Source organism: Cherax quadricarinatus, chromosome 83 (assembly GCF_038502225.1).
Source record: "Cherax quadricarinatus isolate ZL_2023a chromosome 83, ASM3850222v1, whole genome shotgun sequence".
Lineage (NCBI taxonomy): Eukaryota > Metazoa > Arthropoda > Malacostraca > Decapoda > Parastacidae > Cherax > Cherax quadricarinatus.
The window spans coordinates 5,605,196-5,627,695 of NC_091374.1; the positions used below are offsets into that span (position 1 = coordinate 5,605,196).

At 35.2% G+C, this 22,500-nt stretch overlaps 1 protein-coding gene across 2 annotated transcripts in view; it reads right to left on the bottom strand.

Annotated features, from left to right (window-relative positions):
- Window positions 1-1,939: 1,939 nt before the first annotated feature.
- The window catches only part of LOC138855156 (zinc finger TRAF-type-containing protein 1 homolog), a 49,381-nt gene continuing 28,820 nt past the window's right edge, over window positions 1,940-22,500 (bottom strand). Inside the window, exons 3-9 of one of the 2 annotated variants that reach the window (XR_011394330.1) lie at window positions 21,599-21,704; window positions 17,811-17,919; window positions 17,390-17,492; window positions 14,935-15,095; window positions 13,758-13,960; window positions 9,197-11,671; window positions 1,940-9,161 (exon numbers count right to left, since the gene is read on the bottom strand). Coding sequence is in view for 1 of the 2 variants with exons in the window: in XM_070102765.1 (XP_069958866.1) it covers window positions 11,644-11,671; window positions 13,758-13,960; window positions 14,935-15,095; window positions 17,390-17,492; window positions 17,811-17,919; window positions 21,599-21,704 (710 nt within the window). In the remaining variant the exon portion in view is untranslated. Of the gene's footprint in view, window positions 11,672-13,757; window positions 13,961-14,934; window positions 15,096-17,389; window positions 17,493-17,810; window positions 17,920-21,598; window positions 21,705-22,500 lie in introns of both variants that reach the window. The other variant, XM_070102765.1, reaches the window with a different exon arrangement.

Consider the following 22,500-nt stretch of genomic DNA (forward strand, 5'->3'; position numbering starts at 1 on the left):
AATTACGTTCTACTACTGCTACTACCAGCCTTACCACATTATTGACTAACGGTAAAGAGATCCCAGGAAGGGGTCATAGATTGAATCAAGAATTTCTTCACCAGAAATAATCCTTGCACTTCTCTTGAAGGGAGACTATTGGCAAATCTGGTGTAGACTCTGAATAGTTCATTACCTTTGTAACTTGTACTGATATCAAAACTTTGGGGCCCAGTCCCTGGACCCATTATGTACCTCTGTAATCTTCTTGACTACCTCCCACAGGATGGGTATGGAGTGCATAATGAAGATATTACACTAACTCTTGAAGTGATACCTGGAGTACACCTGGATTTATTCGAGGGATTATAGACAAAGTTTGTGAAAAACAAATGTCAAAATACATTTGATACAGGTATATTTCCTCTTAAAAACTTTACTCCAAAACTGTTGTAAAACCCTATCCCAAAAGTATATTTTTTTAGAAGTGCGTTCATTCTCGACTTATCTCCCAAAATAAAGTTTTGCATGGGAAATAAATGTTAGGGTATACATAGCATGCTTGTATTACACACACTATGCGTGAGTTCACATTCAGACCACAACAGAAGAGTCGGGGCCAGGAGCTGAGTTTCGACCCCTGCAACCACAATTAGGTGAGTACAAGACCATAATATACTCTAGCAGTAAAACTGAGAGCAACTTACATTCTGGGAGGACTGAACTGTGCTGTATTGTATTTCTTAACCTCGCTGAGAGGAAGAACTCGCCAACAGCTGCTCATAAGAAAGATTACATGTTCCTAATCTCACTTCTTTGTTTTGACAGAACTCTGCATACAGTATAGCCAACACAACACTGTTATCATAATAGCCAATCACTGTAGGGTAGCATTTTCCTATCAACTTTGTCACGGGATCTGTGATTGGATGCATGAATGTAAACATTAGAACCAACCAATGGGAGCTCAGTAGCCAGTGGTAAGCTCCTCCCCACCCGATGACGTACGTCATTTGCCGCGCGGTTTCAACTCGTTTTTGATCTAGCGATTTTTCTTAATTCATTTTCTTAAATGTTGCAGCCATTTCGCACCTGAAATTTATAAAAAAAAAAACAGTGTACACACTATATACCTACAAACTGGTTTGATCCAAGGAAAGAAAGGTTAATTCCATTTCCTTGGCTCAAGAGTCCTTTATCTACACATCCTTTTGCTCCTGAATTTACTTCTTCAAATCATTCTTTCTAACCACAATTCAGTCACATTTTTTTACAGTCTTATGGGCCAAGAGCTGCTATCTTAGCTCATTTTGGAGCCTCAGTCCTAAGGTATATTACCACCCCCCAAGGATGTGACCCACAATAAGACTAGCACCCAGGTACCAAGTGATTGACAGGTGAACAGGGGCAGCAGGTGTAAGGAAACATACCCAACATTTCCACCCGGATGGGGATCAGACCATGATTATAATTATAATCATGGGGGAGCGCTAAACCCGTAGGATTATACAGCGCATGCGGAGGGGGGATGGAAGGTATTCAGGCTTAATTCAGAGAACTGGAGCACAGATCCAATTCCCTAGATCAAGAGCCCCTCACCAGCATCAAGGAACCTTCCTTAGAGGGGATCAAACCATGAACACTCAGTGTGAGAGCTGAGTGTGCTACCATCTGAGCCACAGGACACTTAACATGCCTATTCCTTTACAATTCTTACATACTATTATGCCCTCTGTACTTCTGTATTGTATATATGCCATACAGTAGTGATAATTTATGAAAAATTATATTCACAAGAAAGCTCTTAACTTAGATGGGTCACATAGCATTCATAAGAAGGCTCTAAACTCAGATGGGTCATATAGCATTCACAAAAAAGCTCAAAAATCATATGGGTCACATAGCATTATGTAAAAAATTATACTTAGGATAATTGAAGGAAAATCATAAAATAAATCACTTTGAATAGTTATTCACTTTTAATGGTCAACACACGGACAGCTCAGTCAGGTACAGGGCTAAAGCTTTAAGGGAAAAATGCTTTTTTTTTGTTTATATTACACTATCATTTATTACATTAGGGTTTAAAGTTACAAAAAGGTCAAAAGGCTTAATATTAACTAGATAAGGATATATTTACAACAGCCATTTTTATGTCTATCATTTAAATACAGTCACTAAAGTGATAGGTTCATTTTAAAACAAGGGCTGAATGAATGCTAATTTTAAAGATTTGAATGATTGACAATGAATCTTTTAAGTCTATGACAAAAGATACTCTCATGCCCATTAGTGAATAAAAAAAATACCAGGTAGGCAGACGTCTTTGGAACACAGTGAGGCGCGAATATAATTCACTATAAACTTTTGGGTTTAACCTTTAAAGACATTTAATTAATAAAAATGTATTCTAACATTAACACATACTTTTGACAAATTTAATTTGTCATTGGCATGTAAATTCTCTACTTTTGATTTAAATAGCAAAGCAACAATTTTATATCACTTAAAAGAATTATCATTTTCAATTTTAATCTATTTCTATATATCCAATACCAAACTTTTGTACAATATAAATATTAGATATCTCGGTTAAAAGCTACATGGACAGAGTGTCAAGATTATCTTCATAACAATGTATAAGTAGATAACATATTTACTTTTTATCCATGCTGAACTTAAATATAAGATAGTCAGCATTACCAACTACATACATATGATGCTCTTTAATAATTCAAACTTTAAATAACACCAAAGTCAGATCTTAAAATTGAGTTTTATACCATAAAATATATGTAAAGGAAAAATGTTTAGAATTTTCTCAATTTCATATATGAACATTTTCTTGAGTAACTATTAAATTAAATATTAGGAAAATATTTTCAGTACTGGGGAAAGGTTTATACATTACATAAAGCAGGGGAAAATCACTGAAATTTATATTTTAATAACACAAACAATGCCTTGCATTTCTGAAAGAAGCTTCATGCAGATTAAGCCTTAAACTAAAATGTGAAACATTTATCACACAGTTTTATACTAGTTAGGACAGGGTGAAATCACCCTTGATGCTTTACACACAACTTAGCTATCGTGCCTAGAAATCAATTAATGCGTAACTGATAAAAAAAACTGAACTTGTTATAGTAATTTACCTTAGTGTAGTGGTATAAACAATTTGCAAAAAGCATCAATTATACATGAGTTACATTCATTACCTTTCAAGAAAATAATGGCTTGTACTTAAGACTAATTCACTGTAAAACTAAATTTTTTGCAATACATACTAATAAAAATGCTGCCAAAAATCATGTGCATACACTGTTTAGCAAGTGTACACTTTTTAACAAGTGTACACTTTTTAGCAAGTGTATACTTTTTAGCAGGTGTACACTTTTTAGCAGGTGTACACTTTTTAGCAAGTGTACACTTTTTTACAAGTGAACACTTCTTAGAATGTGTACACTTTTTCATAATCTGAAATTGTCATGTATAAGTACAATATTTTGTATGAATGGGCTGAAATAATCTCGTACAATCCATCCACCACTGCTAATTTATGTTTCACATCGCAATGATTCAACAAAAAATACCAATGGTTTGTTTACAATAATTAGAATTTTTTTTTTGCCTTAAAATTGAAGGAGCCCTGCAACAATATTCACACTAATAGTATCACCAGTGCATAGCAACACAATATAGCTGCATATATTTAGGATGAACTTGCTTCAGTACCCATTTTTTGATGGATACAGAAACTAATATGAGAACATATTTTTTTTTCAACACGATGGCTGTCTCCCAACCAAGGCAGGGTGACACGTATATATATGTGTATACATTACATATATGTAATGTTTATTGCCCTTGTAGTCCTAAGTTAGGCTAAAGCTGGCCCAAAATGCTCTGCATAACCATAGACTTTCTACATGCATTTAAAGTGTCACCCATTTCTGTATAAACGATATATCATGTGGAAATAAACTTTGAATTTTAAAGTTTTGATATTAAAACTGTACTGTATTACAGAATTAAATTAAATGGATTAAACAAGTGCAAAATACATGAACACAAACAAAAATATCGTATTTGTATTCCTTCAATGAACTGGCCACATCCCACCAAGGCAGGGTGACCTAAAAAGAAAAATGAAAGTTTTTCTTTTATACAGGAGAAGGGGTTACTAGCCCCTTGCTCCCAGCAATTTAGTCACCTCTTATGACAAGTATGGCTTATGGAGGAAGGATTCTTTTCCACTAACATGGATTCAAAATGAATGGTGTGAAATTTATGTATGTATATGGTGTATTGCTGAATTGTTTTCTTGACAAAACATGTCATTGAAAGTAAGTAATAAGTCAAGTGAATAACTTGAGAATGTTAAAGAGTTCAATGACACTTGCAACTGAATTTTTAAATAACATACAAGCTTAATTATTAATGTACATCTGTGGTATTCAGTACCAACAAGATGAAGAATAAGACACGTGCAACATCTGGGTATCTTTATTTGTAGACATTTCATCATCCAGTGGCTTTATCAACATACATGGACAATAATTTCCTATAGTGTCCAAGTATGTACTGATAAAGCCACTGGATGGCAAGACACCTACACGTGTCTTATTCTTAATTATTATTATTGAATATGCTACCATCCCAAATTTAGAACAAATCAGTCTGTTATAATGTGTTTTGTATTTAATAATAATATCAAACGTGCATAAAAGAATCTGACTTTAAATAGATGTCAAAGATCAGTTGAAATTCTATGCACTGTACAATCAGAGAATTTACATAAACTTTTAATCAATTTTTTTTTTACCTCAGTGGTTATCTCCTGCCAAGACAGGACAAAAATGCAAACACATTCATCTTCATTCAGTCAACCAGATGTAACAGTACAGTATAAGAGCAAGATGACTAATGAGCAAAAAAATATTAATTACATTTTAATATTTAATATAGACTTCTATACTTAGTGTCTATAATCTGGTGACTCTTAGTCTAACGTAAATAAGAATAAAAGGGATAAAGATTTTAAATAAGATAGCCTCTTAATACATGGAGGAATTAGATAAAGCTCAAATACATCAAAGCACACAGCCATACACATAAAGCAAAAAAAAAAAAAAAAAAAGAAGAAATGTTTATAGCAATAAATGTTTTGTTAATAAATTTAGCTTTAAAAATTATCTTTGTATGCTTAGTAAATATTTTGTAGGTTAGACATGAAGGATGACTTTTGCTTGATATGAATACATTCAATCTGTCTTACTCACAGACTAATCACAACATCTTCCAATGAAATTTATTATAATAAGACGGTCTGATAGGAGGCTTGGTTTTAATGCTTAAATTAATGACATTCAATGTTTCACTATGTTTATTTTTATCAGACTTTATAATACAGTACTTACATTGTAAAATATAAAGATTTTTATGTATCCAGGGCCCTGTCTTCTTTTTTATAATGTAAATAACAAGTTTCATACCAGAAAACTTTGTAGTGACTCACATGGGTTTAGTGCTTTTGGTGAATATGACAATACCTGAAGTTTCATTCCTGGTTAAATTCTTTCTTTCTTTATATCTAAATAAGACTCATTTATGGCTAAGACTCATTCATTAGTAAATTATAGTACACATTCATAGGCACATGATCAGATTAATGCATCACTCTTTCAACGACAAATTAACACCAAAAGTATTTTTTTTTTTTTTTGTAAATGGCATCCACATTTAAACAACTGAAAAATATTTGAAAAATGATGAACCAGAGTGCAGATTCAATGTAAGCATTACCATAATCAATTGTGTGGCTCTTTATAAAATTTATGTAATTTAGTTTGGTAATGACACGTTCTGAACATGTTGAACTGAAAAGAAAAAATGGCCAATACAGGTCTCACAACATGTATTCCTGGGGTTTTAAAGTTAAAAATGAGTTGTTTGCAAATAAAACAACAGTGCACAGGATGGTTATGGTTCACACAGTCTTGCAGCCTGGTCATTGAAAATGTTTAATTGGCTCCTAGATGACTCACATTCATGTAACCTAGGGTGTTGTAGGTCAAAGACCTCCAGTAATGTCATAGTGATGCTCAGCAGTAATATTTGTTAAAAGCTCGGAACAAGAATAATCTATTTTTATTTCATAAATGTTAATCGGATTATTATTCACAAACATTTTACTCTCTAAAGAAGATAAAACAAACTGTTATTGCTAATTCATGAATGAAAAATGCATTTTGGGTGCGACTAAAACTAAAATAAATCATATGTTTCATATATAAATGAAGAATTTTAAAATATTTTCAGTTTTATATATATATATACACAGTAAACCCTCGATATAATGGACAAATGGGGGAAAATGGATGGCTGTTAATAGTAATCATGGTGAATAGAGATGAAACTTATGTGCTGTGACAGAATCAGTAAGAGAGAATTATGTAAGAAATGGACTTCGATTCTTATATCCAAAAATAATGACCCAGTGAATTTTGTTAGGTACAAGGACACAGGTACAACTAATGTGAAATTTTATTGTTGCCACAATAAAATGTCACATTAGTTGCAATTGTGTCCTTCTACTTAACATACTGATGATAATTCTACCAACATTAATACGGCCAGTGAATTTTGTTCTGTACTTCTGAAGTCCGTTACATGGAGGTATATATTATATTGAGCATTTACTGTAGTCTGAGTGTTAGGTTACTAGTAAAAGATCACAGCAGTCTTCTTTGGCAAGTTATTTTTTTGATGTTGTATAAGTAGGGTCAGCCATCTATATATCACATCATTGCAACTTCTATACTAAACAGTAGTGTATTTCTTTTTTTAACAGTTCTCTTAATGACACTTAATAATAATAATAAGTGAAATTATGATAACAATTCAATAATAACAAGATAAACCTAATGTAATTAAGCTGAACTGTAAAACTTCTGTTAAAGTTTATTATTGCCAATTACTGTTTAAAATAAAGAGTTGTAATTAAATTATTTATAAGACATGTAATGAACTCTGTACATGTTCCTACACTTACACTGCATAGACATCCCATATCAGTTCACATGAATATATCCAAGAATATATTAAGATAGAATTTGAAAAATCTATTTTTATGACAGCTTGGTTAATCTTACCAACTCTGCTTATAGGCACACTAAATGTACATATGAATAATGTGTAAATTTGTTGTTATAACTATAATGATCCTAGGTAGTAGGTTGGTAGACAGCAACCGCCCAGGGAGGTACTACCGTCCTGCCAAGTGAGTGTAAAACGTAAGCCTGTAATTGTTTTACACGATGGTAGGATTGCTGGTGTTTTTTCTGTCTCATAAACATGCAAGGTTTCAGGTACGTCTTGCTACTTCTGCTTACACTTAGGTCACACTACACATACATGTACAAGCATATGTATACACACCCCTCTGGGTTTTCTTCTATTTTCTTACTAGCTCTTGTTCTTGTTTATTTCCTCTTATCTCCATGGGGAAGTGGAACAGAATTCTTCCTCCGTAAGCTATGCGTGTTGTAAGAGGCGACTAAAATGCCAGGAGCAAGGGGCTAGTAACCCCTTCTCCTGTATATATTACTAAATATGAAAGGAGAAACTTTTGTTTTTCCTTTTGGGCCACCCCACCTCGGTGGGATACGGCTGGTGTGTTGAAAGAAAGAAAGAACTATAATGATAATGTAGGGATATCAGTGCTGTATGACCCTTGTGGGTTTAGCACTTAGTTTTGATTGTAATAATAATAATATAGTGAAAAAATTGTAGAGGTGAACCTTGTGATGTCAGTAACGAACTTGTTTGTTGGAAAAATAATTTAATATTCAACAAATGATATGAGCTCAAACAAGTGAAAAAACTGCAACACACTTGGTGGTCGGTTCCCTCTTGAGGGTGACCTAACTCTGGAGGTCATTGGGTCACACCTCAACAAGGAGAACATTCGACTTTATTTATTCCAACTGAAGAGGCCATACGATTTGGCACGTGATACTAGGTACGAGTTTTTGCTGTGGTAGATTTAACAGGTTTCCCTTTCCTTTATTTGCTTTATGTTAATTTGCTAATATATGATGCACTGTTTCTGTTAGGAATTCCATATGTATGTGATATACATTCGACATATGTGATCAGTGCAGAATTATAAGTTAATGACCTGACTGAGCCTAGTACAGATGCTTTGGGGTTGGAATACATATACAATATAAATTGTGGGACATCTGTATTTACTTCATTTTTAATCTGCATTACAGTGGAACCTCAAAAATCGAACTGCTCCCAACTCAACCAATTATGTAAGTGTATTTTTGTAAGTGTTTTTATAAGTGTATTTTTGAGGGTTTGAAATGGACTAATCTAATTTACATTATTCCTGATAGGAATAAATTCATTCGGTAACGGCACTCGGACAGCCTTCTGGACTGAAGAAAGTTCGATATTTGAGGTTCCACTGTATTTTCTATTTGTAGGTTGCATATTTTGAAAGCTCATGAGCTTTTTAGAAAATCTTAAATTTTTGGCAAAGTGCTCATATGGATAATTTTCTTTGCCATTCTTACATATCCATTTATTCCTATACTGTACATACACACACATTCTCTAGTAAACCACATTCTTATCAAAACAGTACCAGAATATTGTACATATCAGTGAAGAGGCGGGGCCAGTAGCTGCCACTTGACCCCTGCCACCTCAAACAGGCGAGTACAGCAGCATTATGAATGCAAACATATACATGATTAGAACACATCCAGAGATGATTCTTTTTAAATATATTTAGAACTGAGTTACATAAGCATCACTTGATGACCATAATATTTTGACTTGAGTACTCCTGACTCACGAAATCGTAATGACACGATTGTAAACAAACAATACCACGGGCAGGGATAGAACCATACCTGCGCGGGTTCTATCCCCGCCTGTGGTATGTTTTTTTTTTTTTGGGGAGTACTCCTGTTTGGGGGACGCTGTCATGGGGCCCATTTCATTATCTGGACACCAAACCATATATCAAAACTATTTGCATTTTAAATTTAGAATATTGTGGTTATGTGCAATAATCATTGCAAGTAATTTAGACGGTTTTAAGTAATAAATTCATTCAAGTATTCTATGAGTTCGTGAATTTTTTTTGCCATAATGAGTTCAGTCACCTGTGAAATTTTTTTGCCATAATGAGTTCAGTCACCTGTGAAATTTTTTTGCCATAATGAGTTCAGTCACCTAAACAGTACAAAAGCAATATACAGCCAGGTTTTGATTAGTGCGAGTTTGAATGGTGCAAATTTTGATTTAGTGTGAAATTAATCAATGCTAGTTTTCCCCCCTCAAACTCTTCAAATCACGTGCAAAAATTACATATAATTCGACTAGTGCAAATTTAAATAATGTGACCATGTCACAGGATTCATTATTCGCACTAACCGAGACCTAGCTGTATGTACATAACTGATAAACATTTATTGAAAACTACTAGTAATATGGATGTCTTAATATGCATGTAAATTCTTGAAGTCCCATCAAAGCTAGAGTAAAGTGACAAAATTTAAACACCTACAGTCAATAATTGTAAGTTAAAATTAAATTAAATCTTGATCCATCTGATACAGAAAGCTCAAACATAAAGAACTAAATAAATATACATACCAATAAACATAACACTATTATACATCACTTTCTGCATGTTTTTATTCAGGCATGTTTCTTATTAATTTCTAAACACACTTTACCAGTTATGTTTCATAGCAATTCATACGCAAAGAATTCTCATACATACATTACTTGAATCTGCTATTAATAAACAGTATATACCTAGTTTCTTCCTACTTTTCATACGTGTATGCTGTGGCATTACTCAAACTGTCTATCCCTTACACAGAGGCATCTTGATGCTGAAGGGCTTTTCGTCCAAGGAATTGTAGCTACTCTCCCATTCCTCAGACTTAATCTGATTAACTCCCAGGCACTGTATGATCATTACAGGTTTATCACTTTCCTATGAATATAGTAACCAATCTGCCTACTTTTTTTTTTTTTTCAACAAGTCGGCCGTCTCCCACCGAGGCAGGGTGACCCAAAAAAGAAAGAAAATCTACAGTACAGTACCTTATTTATCTGGCAATCAAGCCAAATTAGGGCATTCTTCATTCAATATTTTAAGAGCATCTTAGGACATGATGGGAGTGCTAATGTTTCCTTAAGACTTAGCAAGATTCTGCCTGTTCCTTCTGTATGTTTGGGTAAGACTTAGTAAGATTCTGCCTGTTCTTTCTATATGTTTGGGTAAGACTTGGTAAGATTCTGCCTGTTCTTTCTATATGTTTGGGTAAGACTTGGTAAGATTCTGCCTGTTCTCTCTATATATCTAAGACTTGGTAAGATTCTGCCTGTTCTTTCTGTATGTTTAAGTAAGACCTGGCAAAATGCTGCCCATTTTTCCTAAGTTTAGGTAAGACTTGACAAGGTACTGCCCTTCCTTTCCCAGTGTTTGGGCATGACTCAGAAAGAGCCTGCTTTCCTCATTCCCCATGTCTGGGTTAGATTTAGCAGTAGGTTGTCCTTCCTGGACCTATTCCTCAAGACAGGCATGTACATTTAAGACATTCCAATATTCCTCTTTTGTTTTGTATTTTGGCTTGATTTAGTTGCTAACCACAATACAGATATGTATGAATCATTTTGTAAGTTAATAAAATGTTCAGGTATAATAATATATTTTTTTGCTCATAATTATGAGAAGATATGAAGATGAAAAAATAATCCCAAATGCCATCACAAATCCCCACATAAAGTCGCTTGCCATTTGCAAGACTTTGTATAGTATTTTGCATTTGCTCACAGAATGAAACAACATACACCCTGTCCTCATGTTTATATACTGTATAATACATGTTCATATACAGTAATACATATTCACATGTAATACATAATCCCATGTATTAATACATAATATTCACATGCAATACACTGAATTGCAATAAAATACAAATTTGCATGTAATAATACATATCCATAGGGAATATTTCATATTCAATATATATTACATATAAATATGTATCTTTTAGGGATGAATGAGGACAGACTGCCTTCTGATATAAATTTTTTTGCCCAATTACCAGCCAACTATCCTTTTACACATATGAACAGTTGCTAAACTGATTTCTAAATGGTTGCTGTGTAGGTGAATGGATTTTTATATGCCATGGGAAAAAATCTTGATGAATGTTCATATTTCCCTTTATATAATTAGAGAAAACTATGAATGAGATGGTTAAGAATGAGGAAATTGCTGAAATCTACCTAATATAGGAGAGAAGATGTATACTGACTGAAAACTGTGTACACTCTGTAATATTTTTTTTGGAAACAATATTAGCCATCATGTGAGTAATATTAAGTATACTGTACATAAAAATATTTCCAAATTTATATGTAATTCAGATTTTAGCATGTGCATCTATATCTATATATATATTACAGAACTATAAATATGCATAAACATACATATAATTTTACCAAGTTGTAATGTAAACAAATAAGAATCGTAAAACTAAGAAAATAATGTGAGAGTTTGAGCGTACACATGATAGGTCAGGCTGAATAATGTTGTGGCACATAGTATGTCAGTGGTCACATTTACTTGGTCACCATACCCATCATCAACCTGGAAGAGATCAAATGCAAATTTAGGCACAGACAATAATATTTGGAAATCAAGGATGGAATACACAAACATAGGGAAGTTTAGTGAAGGCAGGATCAACAGTGGATAAGATGGGGTGGCAATGGAGTGGTGAGAATGAGTTGTGAAAAAGTTGGAAAAATAACAACACAACAATAGTAATACAATCAAAGTAATCGCTAAATTTGAAAGGGTCATACAGTGCTGGAGGGAGAGATAACAACATATAGTCTGTAGTTTTGTAACTCGTCCCGTCTGTAGTTTTGTAACTCGTCCTGTCTGTATTTTAGTAGCTCCTTCCTCCATGCAATCAGTACCTGGGTTGAGACATTCAGTTTATGGCTTAGAGACTCTTGAAACATCATGGTTAAATGAAGATTCTGTAGTGAAGTGACATCCAATGAGGTACCACTGTAATACCTGCATCCTACTGCAGTCAAGGAAGCAGTATGAGAAGTTTAGCTGGAAGGTTCCCAATCATTTTTAATACAATCTTGACTTAACACCTACTGATTATATTGGTCAAGTGAATAACTAAAATGTAATGAACATAGAAACTCAGAAGAGTAATGGGTCTGTATATTTAAACTCATGTGGGTTATTATTGTGCATAATGGTCAAGTCTTTAAAATTAAATCCTTGTGGGATGCCATTAGGTACCTAAGCTTAAGTTGAAAATATAATTCAAGAGCAGTTGTGTATATAAGGAATAAATTTAGATTCATTACTATAATTATTATTTCCTTGCTGGGGAGCACCAAACCCACAAGGAGTCATACATTGGCTGGAGGAATGGGAGGCATTCAGGTTTGATGCAAGGAAGGGCAGCTCAGGTCCAATTCCTTAAATCAAGAGCTCCTGGCCAGTATCAAGGAAACTCCCTGGAGGGTAATTTATATGCATGTGGCACTGATAAACTAGTTCTACAATCAACAAGTGTACAACTAAAAAAAATGGCAATTACAAAAATGTACCCAACACCAATTCACTGTCATGCATGTATGCATCTTATATACAAGTGTGTGTCTGATGGGTGGTGTGGTATACACAGTCAACTGATTATTATGCATAACACAACACACACACCTTTGTTAATATACACCAAAGTGATTGAGCCACTTATCTTTGTTACCCCCCCCTCTCCTCACCTCTCACCTACCCTTCCTTCATATTCCATCCTTACCTATCCTTCTTTCTCCCCAACTTACCAAAACTCTGGCTAAAGAATTGAAACAAGTGTCAGTCTAAACAATGACCATAGAATTCATGTAGTATAGAGTAAGCACTATCAAATACATATGAAGCACCTTATAAATTTAGTTACTTCATTTATTTCTAATGTAGGTAGTAGGTTGGTAGACAGCAGCCGCCCAGGGAAGTACTACCGTCCTGCCAAGTGAGTGTAAAACGAAAGCCTGTAATTGTTTTACATGATGGTAGGATTGCTGGTGTCTTTTGTCTGTCTCATAAATATGCAAGATTACAGGTACGTCTTGCTACTTCGTCTTACACTTAAGTCACACTACACATACATGTATGTACAAGAATATACACCCCCCCCCTCTGGGTTTTCTTCTATTTTCTTTCTAGTTCTCGTTCCTGTTTATTTCCTCTTATTTCCATGGGGAAGTGGAACAGAATTCGTCCTCCGTAAGCCATGTGTGTTGTAAGAGGCGACTAAAATGCCGGGAGCAAGGGGCTAGTACCCCTTCTCCTGTATATATTACTAAGTGTAAAAGGAGAAACTTTTGTTTTTCCTTTTGGGCCACCCCGCCTGTGGGATACGGCTGGTGTGTTGAAAGAAAGAAAGAAGTAAAAGCAGAAACTTTCATTTTTCCTTTTGGGCCACCCCGCCTCGGTGGGATACGGCCGGTGTGTTGAAAGAAAGAAGATTTATTTCTATATAGCTTAAAGAGTTTATATGGAATAAATTAATTATATTTGTTGGGTCTCTGCTGTGAAATGTGGTAATGGTACTGTGAGTGATTAATTTTCAGTAATTTTCATCCACTGAAAAAATATCTTCAATGACGGTCACAGACAGTATTTGAAAAACTCTGACACTCACCTAAAATCAATAATGCGGGCAGCTAGAAGTTTATTACACTCAGCACTGTCAGGCAGTGGTAAGGCAAAGAATGGACTCTCTGTGCCACTTTCTGTAAATTCAAACTGGCATATGTGTGGATCAACACGCATGTCTCCAAAGGGTCCTCGCAGGATCATGAAGTGTACCGTCATGGGACTACTAGGTTTACTCTTCACAATCAACTAAAAAAAAAAAAAAAATTGGCATTTAGAAACATTGTTGTTTATAAGTCGACAAGTATGAAAACTGAGTAACACTCATCACTGCAGTGAAGAGAACAATATAACTTGGCAGTCTGAGAATCACTAAACTAACTAATTAAAGGCAAGAATTAACTCTTCTAAGTGATACACCAAAATACAAGAATTAGTACAAACGTTATGAATGGCAATTCCACTTAGTTTGTTACAAATACTGTATCTATTTTTCCATTTGTTTGAGATTAAATGAATATAGAATTGCTTCCAACTATAAGTGTAATGAACACTGGTTAATGGTACAAGCAAATCCACATGGAGATAATGAAACAGAGGGTAAAAGGAGTATATTTCAGCCTGTATATTTTGGCCTGAGCCAGATTAAGACTTTATAGGCCCCTGGGCTACAGGTACTGTGAGGCCCACAGTGATATTTTCAAAAGGAAAAATGTTAAAGAAATATTAAATTTATTTTTACAAGGCTAACCACAATTAAAATTCAAACATTTGCTTTGTGTAACTTCTTGGAAACAAATTTCTCCAAAACATCAATAAATTGTAAATTGTTGAGAACATCTCTGGAGGTCCTCCAGCTGGCAGAGGACCCTGGGCTGCAGCCCCTAAAACCCATGCCTTAATCCAGCCCTGATTTTGCCCTACAAATGACAAATACTTCAACAGCATCTCCAGCCTGCTGAAGATGACCTCAGTTTTGCTGAAATATAAAGTGCCCCTTTTAACTTGTATTTAATTTTTTTCATGTGGGTTTGTTTATACCATAGAAATCCTTCTTATACTTACTGGTGGCAGGTATAGATTTATAATTACAAAGACAAATGGGAATAATCAACATAAAAAGAACAAAATAGGGTACTAGAAAATATTTATAAATCAAAACTTGAAAATGTTTTGCATTTTATGTATTCTAAAGGCAACTGAAGGATTATTATCTAAGTTACCTGATAAGTAATGAACCTGTTGCATGTGAGGTGAGGATCCTTCTGGTTGTCATTGAGTCGTGCCTTGATCACCCACTGGTAGCCCAGAGCTGAGAACCGGCTAGTCTCGTAGAACAGCTTGTGGATAAATTCATCGGTCCGATAAGGTTTCAGCTGCAAATCTTTTGAGGAAACATAAGTGGCTAGTTAAAAATTCATAATTAATGATAATTAAGAATAATACATAATAATTTATATAGAGTAAACAGAACTTGAGCATTTATGAAAGAATACAAAGACTGAAGATAAACTTACTTTGATCAATAGTGTGTAGAATGCCAGCCTTGTCAAATAACAATAAAATTTAAGCAAATGAATGATTTCTGTTGTAACACCTTTTTGAGAAAAGGAGATTAGAGTTTGTATTTCCAAGGACTGACACAAAACGCAGCTTAACATTTCTTAAGAGAAATTCACACCAATACAGCCAATGAAAATTTAAGACTCCAGGGAAAGGAAATACAGAAATAATCCAAAATTCAATGAAAGCGAGACACGTGAGCAAACACGAGGACATGTCTATTAGAAAACATTTTGGTCCTGGGACTGTCATAACTTCCTGTGATCAAGTTCCTAGTGTTTGACGTATGTCTTCTTTTCAACAACTTGTTGGCATCAATTACCATGGTTTATACCCAAAGGAAAACAACTAACAAAACAACAGATACACCTACAAATTTACTGAGGATACATACCAATGACCAGTTTCAAGAACTATTAAGAAAACAGAAGAAAACTCAGATGAGTGTGTATACTTATATGTACGTGTAAACTCCTGTGTAGTGTGACCTAAGTTCAAGTAGTAGTAGTAATTTATATATTTATATAAATGGCTTGCCAGAAGGAATAAAACACTATACAAACCATAAATACATACAAGACGACTAATAAAATGAGTAAATAGAAGGAAAGATGGACAGTAAAATTTAAGATAGACTAGTAATCCTCAAAAATAATAAAAAGGCACAATACCATGACTGGAACAATACTTGTTAATGGTCCTAGTCAAACTGAATCATCATCATAAGGTTCTTTCTCCTATGTGTCAGTTATTTGTGCAAAGTAAGCTTTCAAAATAGAAGTGTGGGTGGAAATATGCTAAAAGAACTATTGATAATGTACGTTAGGCTAAAACTGGAATATGTAGCAGCAGTGTAGTGTCTGCACCTTTAAAAAATGTGGGTAAGAGGGGGAAAAGTCCAAGGATATACTACAAAAAAAAGGATCCCAGAAGCAAAAAAAACAAAAAACAAAAACAAAACAAAAAAAGGGGGAGGTCATGAAGCATGATTGAGCATGCTATCAGTGGCTGATAAAGAGGAGGAGATCTGATAACATTAAACAAAGTTATAAAAGGATACAATAAAAATATATTATCTTTTGACAGCATCAACAGAGAGAACAAGAGGCCACAACTGTACACTGATAACAACAGTGCCCAAAAGACAATAGAAATTTTTCACAAACAGTATGACAAAATGCTAGAATGTGATCCAAGAGAAGGCAGTGTTTACATAACTGGAAAATCTAAAAATATGAATAGTGAACGTTAAAAAGAGACACCATAATAGATAAGGTAGATAGTAATCATGCACACAATAGCAATCATCATACATACAATGTACATTGCATAATTATTTGCATATTCATATCTCCATGGAGAAGTGGAAAAGAATTCTTCCTCCATAAACAATGCATGTCATAAGAGGTGACTAAAATGCTGGGAGCAAGGGGCTAGTAGTCCTATCTCCTGTATAAATTACTAGATTTAAAAAAACACTTCCATTTTTTTTTTTAAGGTCACCCTGCCTTTGTGGGTTACGTCTGAGGTTGAAAAAAAAAAAAAATCATATCTGCTTACATATCAAATTCATTTCGCAGATGAAACTTTTGAATACAGTACTTACTGGTGGCCTGGTGGTTAACGCTCTGGCTTCACACGGCGAGGGCCTGGGTTCGATTCCCAGCCAGAGTAGAAACATTGGACGTGTTTCTTTCCACCTGTTGTCTATGTTCCCCATCAGTAAAATGGGTACCTGGGTGTTAGTCGACTGGTGTGGGTCGCATCCTGGGACACTGACCTAATTTGCCCGAAATGCGGAGCATAACAAGGGACTTTCTATATAGTAGTATGTCATTGTTATCAGCTAGGACTGTATACCTTGTACATGTACTTGTAGTAAAATAAAGATATTATTATTATTATTATTATTATTACTTTGTATGAGAGCACATGCACGCCTGTAACACTACATAATAAAACTATACAATACAAATGGAAGTCATGTTGTCTGACTTTTTTGGGTTATCCTAGATAATTTACACACGTTACTATGTACAATAATTGTACTTATGTGGACCTGTATTTATATAAACAAATATATGGAACTATACATACTGGACTGCTGGTCCTTACCATTGAATGTGATCTTTTCAAAGGAAAGAACAGACATAATTTGATTGAATGTCTTGGAGGCCTCCTCTGCTGTCTCAGCCTGTCTTTGCAGGTGTGAGAAAACCTGAGTAGTATAGAGCATTAGTCATCCCTGTTTTTACACCATTCACAATTAGTAATTAATTTATAGCAGTAATAAAGCAGCAGTAATACTATTAGGCAATGTTACCATCCATATTTTGAACGTGTTTGACGGAACTTACAAACTCTGCAATGATATTACAAATAAACAATGTATATTTTGCCCAAAAGAATACATGGATAGATAAGGCTCTTAGTGTTTCATGCTAAGATTTAAATCAAAATGAATACATATGTAACTTGAAGGAAGTGATCTTGCAGTATTTATTAAGACCAGTTAGAGGTATGAGTACATGCTGACCTGTGCCCCAGTGTGAGTGGGATGCTGACACTGCTGCTCATGACTGCTGACATCGTGATGTGGACCTCTCCACCCACACCCAAGAACATTATACTGGCAGCGAACTGGCCTGTAACGCAAAAATCATAAAGAATGAAGTCACACCATGGAGGCTGCATGTCACAACTAAAAAATAAAAAACTAAGATCAAAGTTAGGTATTTTTGCCATTCACTAGTATGTTAACATTCGTAAATTGATTGAATGGTGGCGGCACCATAATCTTACAAAAGTATTTTCGTTTAAATATTTTTAAAATACAAGCATAAATGTGATTTCCATTTGCAGAAAAATGATCAGGGAATTAAATCATGATATTTAGCTTCCTGCAAGTGCCCGTGAGCATGTTAGATAGGAGTGAATGGAGACGAATGGTATTTGGGACCTGACGAGCTGTTGGAGTGTGAGCAGGGTAATATTTAGAGAAGGGATTCAGGGAAACAGGTTATTTTTATATAGCCGGACTTGAGTCCTGGAAATGGGAAGTACAATGCCTGCACTTTAAAGAAAGGGTTTGGGATATTGGCAGTTTGGAGGGATATGTTGTGTATCTTTATATGTATATGCTTCTGAGCACCTCTGCAAAAACAGTGATTATGTGTGAGTGAGGTGAAAGTGTTGAATAATGATGAATGTATTTTCTTTTTGGGTCACCCTGCCTCGGTGGGAGACAGCTGACTTGTTAAAAAAAAAAAAAAAAAAAAAATTAACTTACAGAATCATGATGTGGACAAGACAAAAAACAACTACAAACATGACAGGTTGGAATATAGAGAATGATACATGGGCTTAAAATACTATGGTACTTTAGACAAATCAAATAATCAGGTATTACATAAGAACATAAGAACATAAGAAAGGAGGAACACTGCAGCAGGCCTGTTGGCCCATACTAGGCAGGTCCTTTACAATTCATCCCACTAACAAACATTTGCCCAACCCAACTTTCAATGCCACCCAAGAAACAAGCTCCGATGTGCAAGTCCCACTCAAATCCAACCCCTCCCACTCATGTACTTATCCAACCTAAATTTGAAACTACCCAAAGTCCTAGCCTCAATAACCCAACTAGGTAGACTGTTCCGCTCATCAACTACCCTATTTCCAATCCAATACTTTCCTATGTCCTTTCTAAATCTAAACTTATCTAATTTAAATCCATTACTGCGGGTTCTCTCTTGGAGAGATATCCTCAAGACCTTGTTAATATCCCCTTTATTAATACCTATCTTCCACTTATACACTTCGATCAGGTCTCCCCTCATTCTTCGTTTAACAAGTGAATGTAACTTAAGAGTCTTCAATCTTTCTTCATAAGGAAGATATAAGGACATAAGAATGTAGGAACACTTCAGAAGGCCTACTGGCCCATACGAGGCAGGTCCTTATCAAAATGACATCTACCTAAAGCTACTCAAGAAATAACTCCCGTACCCCTTGACACCAATCAAACCCAGCCCCTCCCACTCATATATTTGTCCAGTCTCTTCTTAAAGCTACCCAAGGTCCTAACCTCAATCACCCCACTGGAAAGACTGTTAACATAAGAACATAAGAACATAAGAAAGGAGGAACACTGCAGAAGGCCTGTTGGCCCATACTAGGCAGGTCCTTTACAATTCATCCCACTAACAAAACATTTGCCCATCCCAATTTTCAATGCCACCCAAGAAACAAGCTCCGATGTGCAAGTCCCACTCAAATCCAACCCCTCCCACTCATGTACTTATCCAACCTAAATTTGAAACTACCCAAAGTCCTAGCCTCAATAACCCAACTAGGTAGACTGTTCCACTCATCAACTACCCTATTTCCAAACCAATACTTTCCTATGTCCTTTCTAAATCTAAACTTATCTAATTTAAATCCATTACTGCGGGTTCTCTCTTGGAGAGATATCCTCAAGACCTTGTTAATATCCCCCCTATTAATACCTATCTTCCACTTATACACTTCGATCAGGTCTCCCCTCATTCTTCGTCTAAAAAGTGAATGTAACTTAAGAGTCTTCAATCTTTCTTCATAAGGAAGATTTCTAATGCTATGTATTAATTTAGTCATCCTACGCTGAATGTTTTCTAACGAATTTATGTCCATTCTGTAATATGGAGACCAGAACTGAGCTGCATAATCTAGGTGAGGCCTTACTAATGATGTATAAAGCTGCAGTATGACCTCTGGACTTCTGTTGCTTACACTTCTTGATATAAATCCCAGTAATCTATTTGCCTTATTACGTACGCTTAGGCATTGCTGTCTTGCTTTAAGGTTGCTGCTTACCATAACCCCCAAGTCCTTTTCGCAATCTGTATCTCTAAGTTCTACATTATTTAACTTATAAGTGCTAGGGTTATAGACACTCCCGAGCTTCAGAACCTTGCATTTATCTACATTGAACTGCATCTGCCACTTTTCTGACCAAGAGTAAAGTTTGTCTAAATCCTCCTGAAGTTCCCTAACATCTACGTTTGAATCAATTATCCTACCTATCTTCGTGTCATCGGCGAATTTGCTCATATCACTAGCAATTCCTTCATCAAGATCATTGATATATATTATAAACAACAACGGGCCCAAGACTGATCCCTGTGGAAATTGCATAAATTTGACTAATTTAAAAATATATTTATATATATATTTATATTTAAACTCCAGGGAGGGACCCACTTTACAGCATTTCACTTTACAGCAGTTTTCAATTATACCCATTCTTCATTTATTCAGATTTCCTACAATAAATATATACAGCCTCTCCTCACTTAACGATGGAGTTCCATTCCTAAGACCACGTCGGTAAACGAATTAGTCACTAAGTGAGGAGCATACTGTAATGGTAGTGAGTTTGTGTCGACCATCTTTGATATTGTTTTAATGTCACTTTTGCACCATTTATTACATTTCTGGTATATTTTTAAATGTTTATACAGTAGAGTGATGTATATTGTAATAAACAGGAAATCAGCTCTAATATACAGTGGACCCCCGCATAACGATCACCTCCGAATGCGACCAATTATGTAAGTGTATTTATGTAAGTGCGTTTGTACGTGTATGTTTGGGGGTCTGAAATGGACTAACCTACTTCACAATATTCCTTATGGGAACAAATTCGGTCAGTACTGGCACCTGAACATACTTCTGGAGTGAAAAAATATCATTAACCGGGGGTCCACTGTACATTATTTAGGTATGCATGCTGGTTGGAGAGCCCATCGTAAGACTGAGTTGTCAGTAAACAAATATGTCGCTATGTGAAGAGAGGCCGTATTCCCCACTCACTGTAAGACAAGGATGAAAATATTTTAAAATAAGTAATGTGTGTACTGTATATGCATTTTTAGGCCTAGCTCTATTGCTCACTTAATATGTGATAGTGTAAACATGTTATTGAGCTTTTATATGCATTTGAAAGTGAAAAACAGCTGTTTCACTTTACAGCAGTAGCCCAGAACCTAACCTGCTGTATGAGTGGGGCCCTCCTGTATATATACAGGATATAGAATTACAGAATGATCCAAGGAAGGAAAAGGAAGCTACAATTCAAGCTAGGACATTATAATGGTCATGTAGCTGGTCACACTAGGTTTAATCGTCATGTAGCTGGTCACATCAGGTGTAATGGTCATGCAGCTGGTCACAACAGGTATAATGGTCATGTAACTGGTCACACCTTGGGGAATACACAGCATTTTAATGACTCGATTAACACATTTGGATGATTATTGTGAGTGGTAAAATGCAATTTCTCACCTTTCTTCACAAAGTTCGACTTCATGGCGATCAAGGGAATTCCGAGGATACTTCTGTCCACAAAACTGACATTCTGCTGGCAGCTCTGACACAGCCTTCTCTACAGCTATAATGGTATAAGAGTCTAATAATTAATGACAGATATACATTCCATGATGAATTATTAATGACGGACTTTGCAAGGTCTCTGAAAGAGACAAGTCCCCAACTTACAACATAAATGAGCAAAACTCACTATAATAGAAAGCAGATACTCAAGCAGGAATTAGGTGATACCAAAAATTGAATACTCACTAAGTGAATATTAATATTATATTAGCTGGATAGTGATAAACCTGTATGGTCCATGAAGCACCTAGGGAATGGGAGGTAATCAGGTTTGATCCAAGAAAGGGTAGCTCTCAATTCCTTGGATCAATAGCCCTTCACCAGCATCAAGGACCCTTGAAGGGCAAAGAACTGAGCAGGTCCAATAATATTAACCCTTATGAAGAAATCTTATAAATCTATATAAACCTCATTTCCAGCAAACTAGAGTGAAGAACAAAGATAATTACCAACAATGATGCAAAGGAAGCACCCAAAATACCAAGGCAATATTTGAAATGCAGAAAACTACCTACAAGAATATATGCTTGACGATCATTACCCGATTTGCAATCTGATATGGAACTACTAAGTAGTCACTGCAGCAGATCCAATCACTAATGTTGTCAATGCTAATAAAAACCATTAAGCTGTCCTGTGAGTGCTGTGATATGTCATTTAAACAACAGCTGGTGTTAGACAGTGGTTTATACTCTCATGAAGTTATGCTATTTTAAAACCTTTCCCGAGGATATGATGACTTAAGCACCGGAGAAACACAACAACTCCAAAACCAGAGGAAGAAAGTCAGTCTT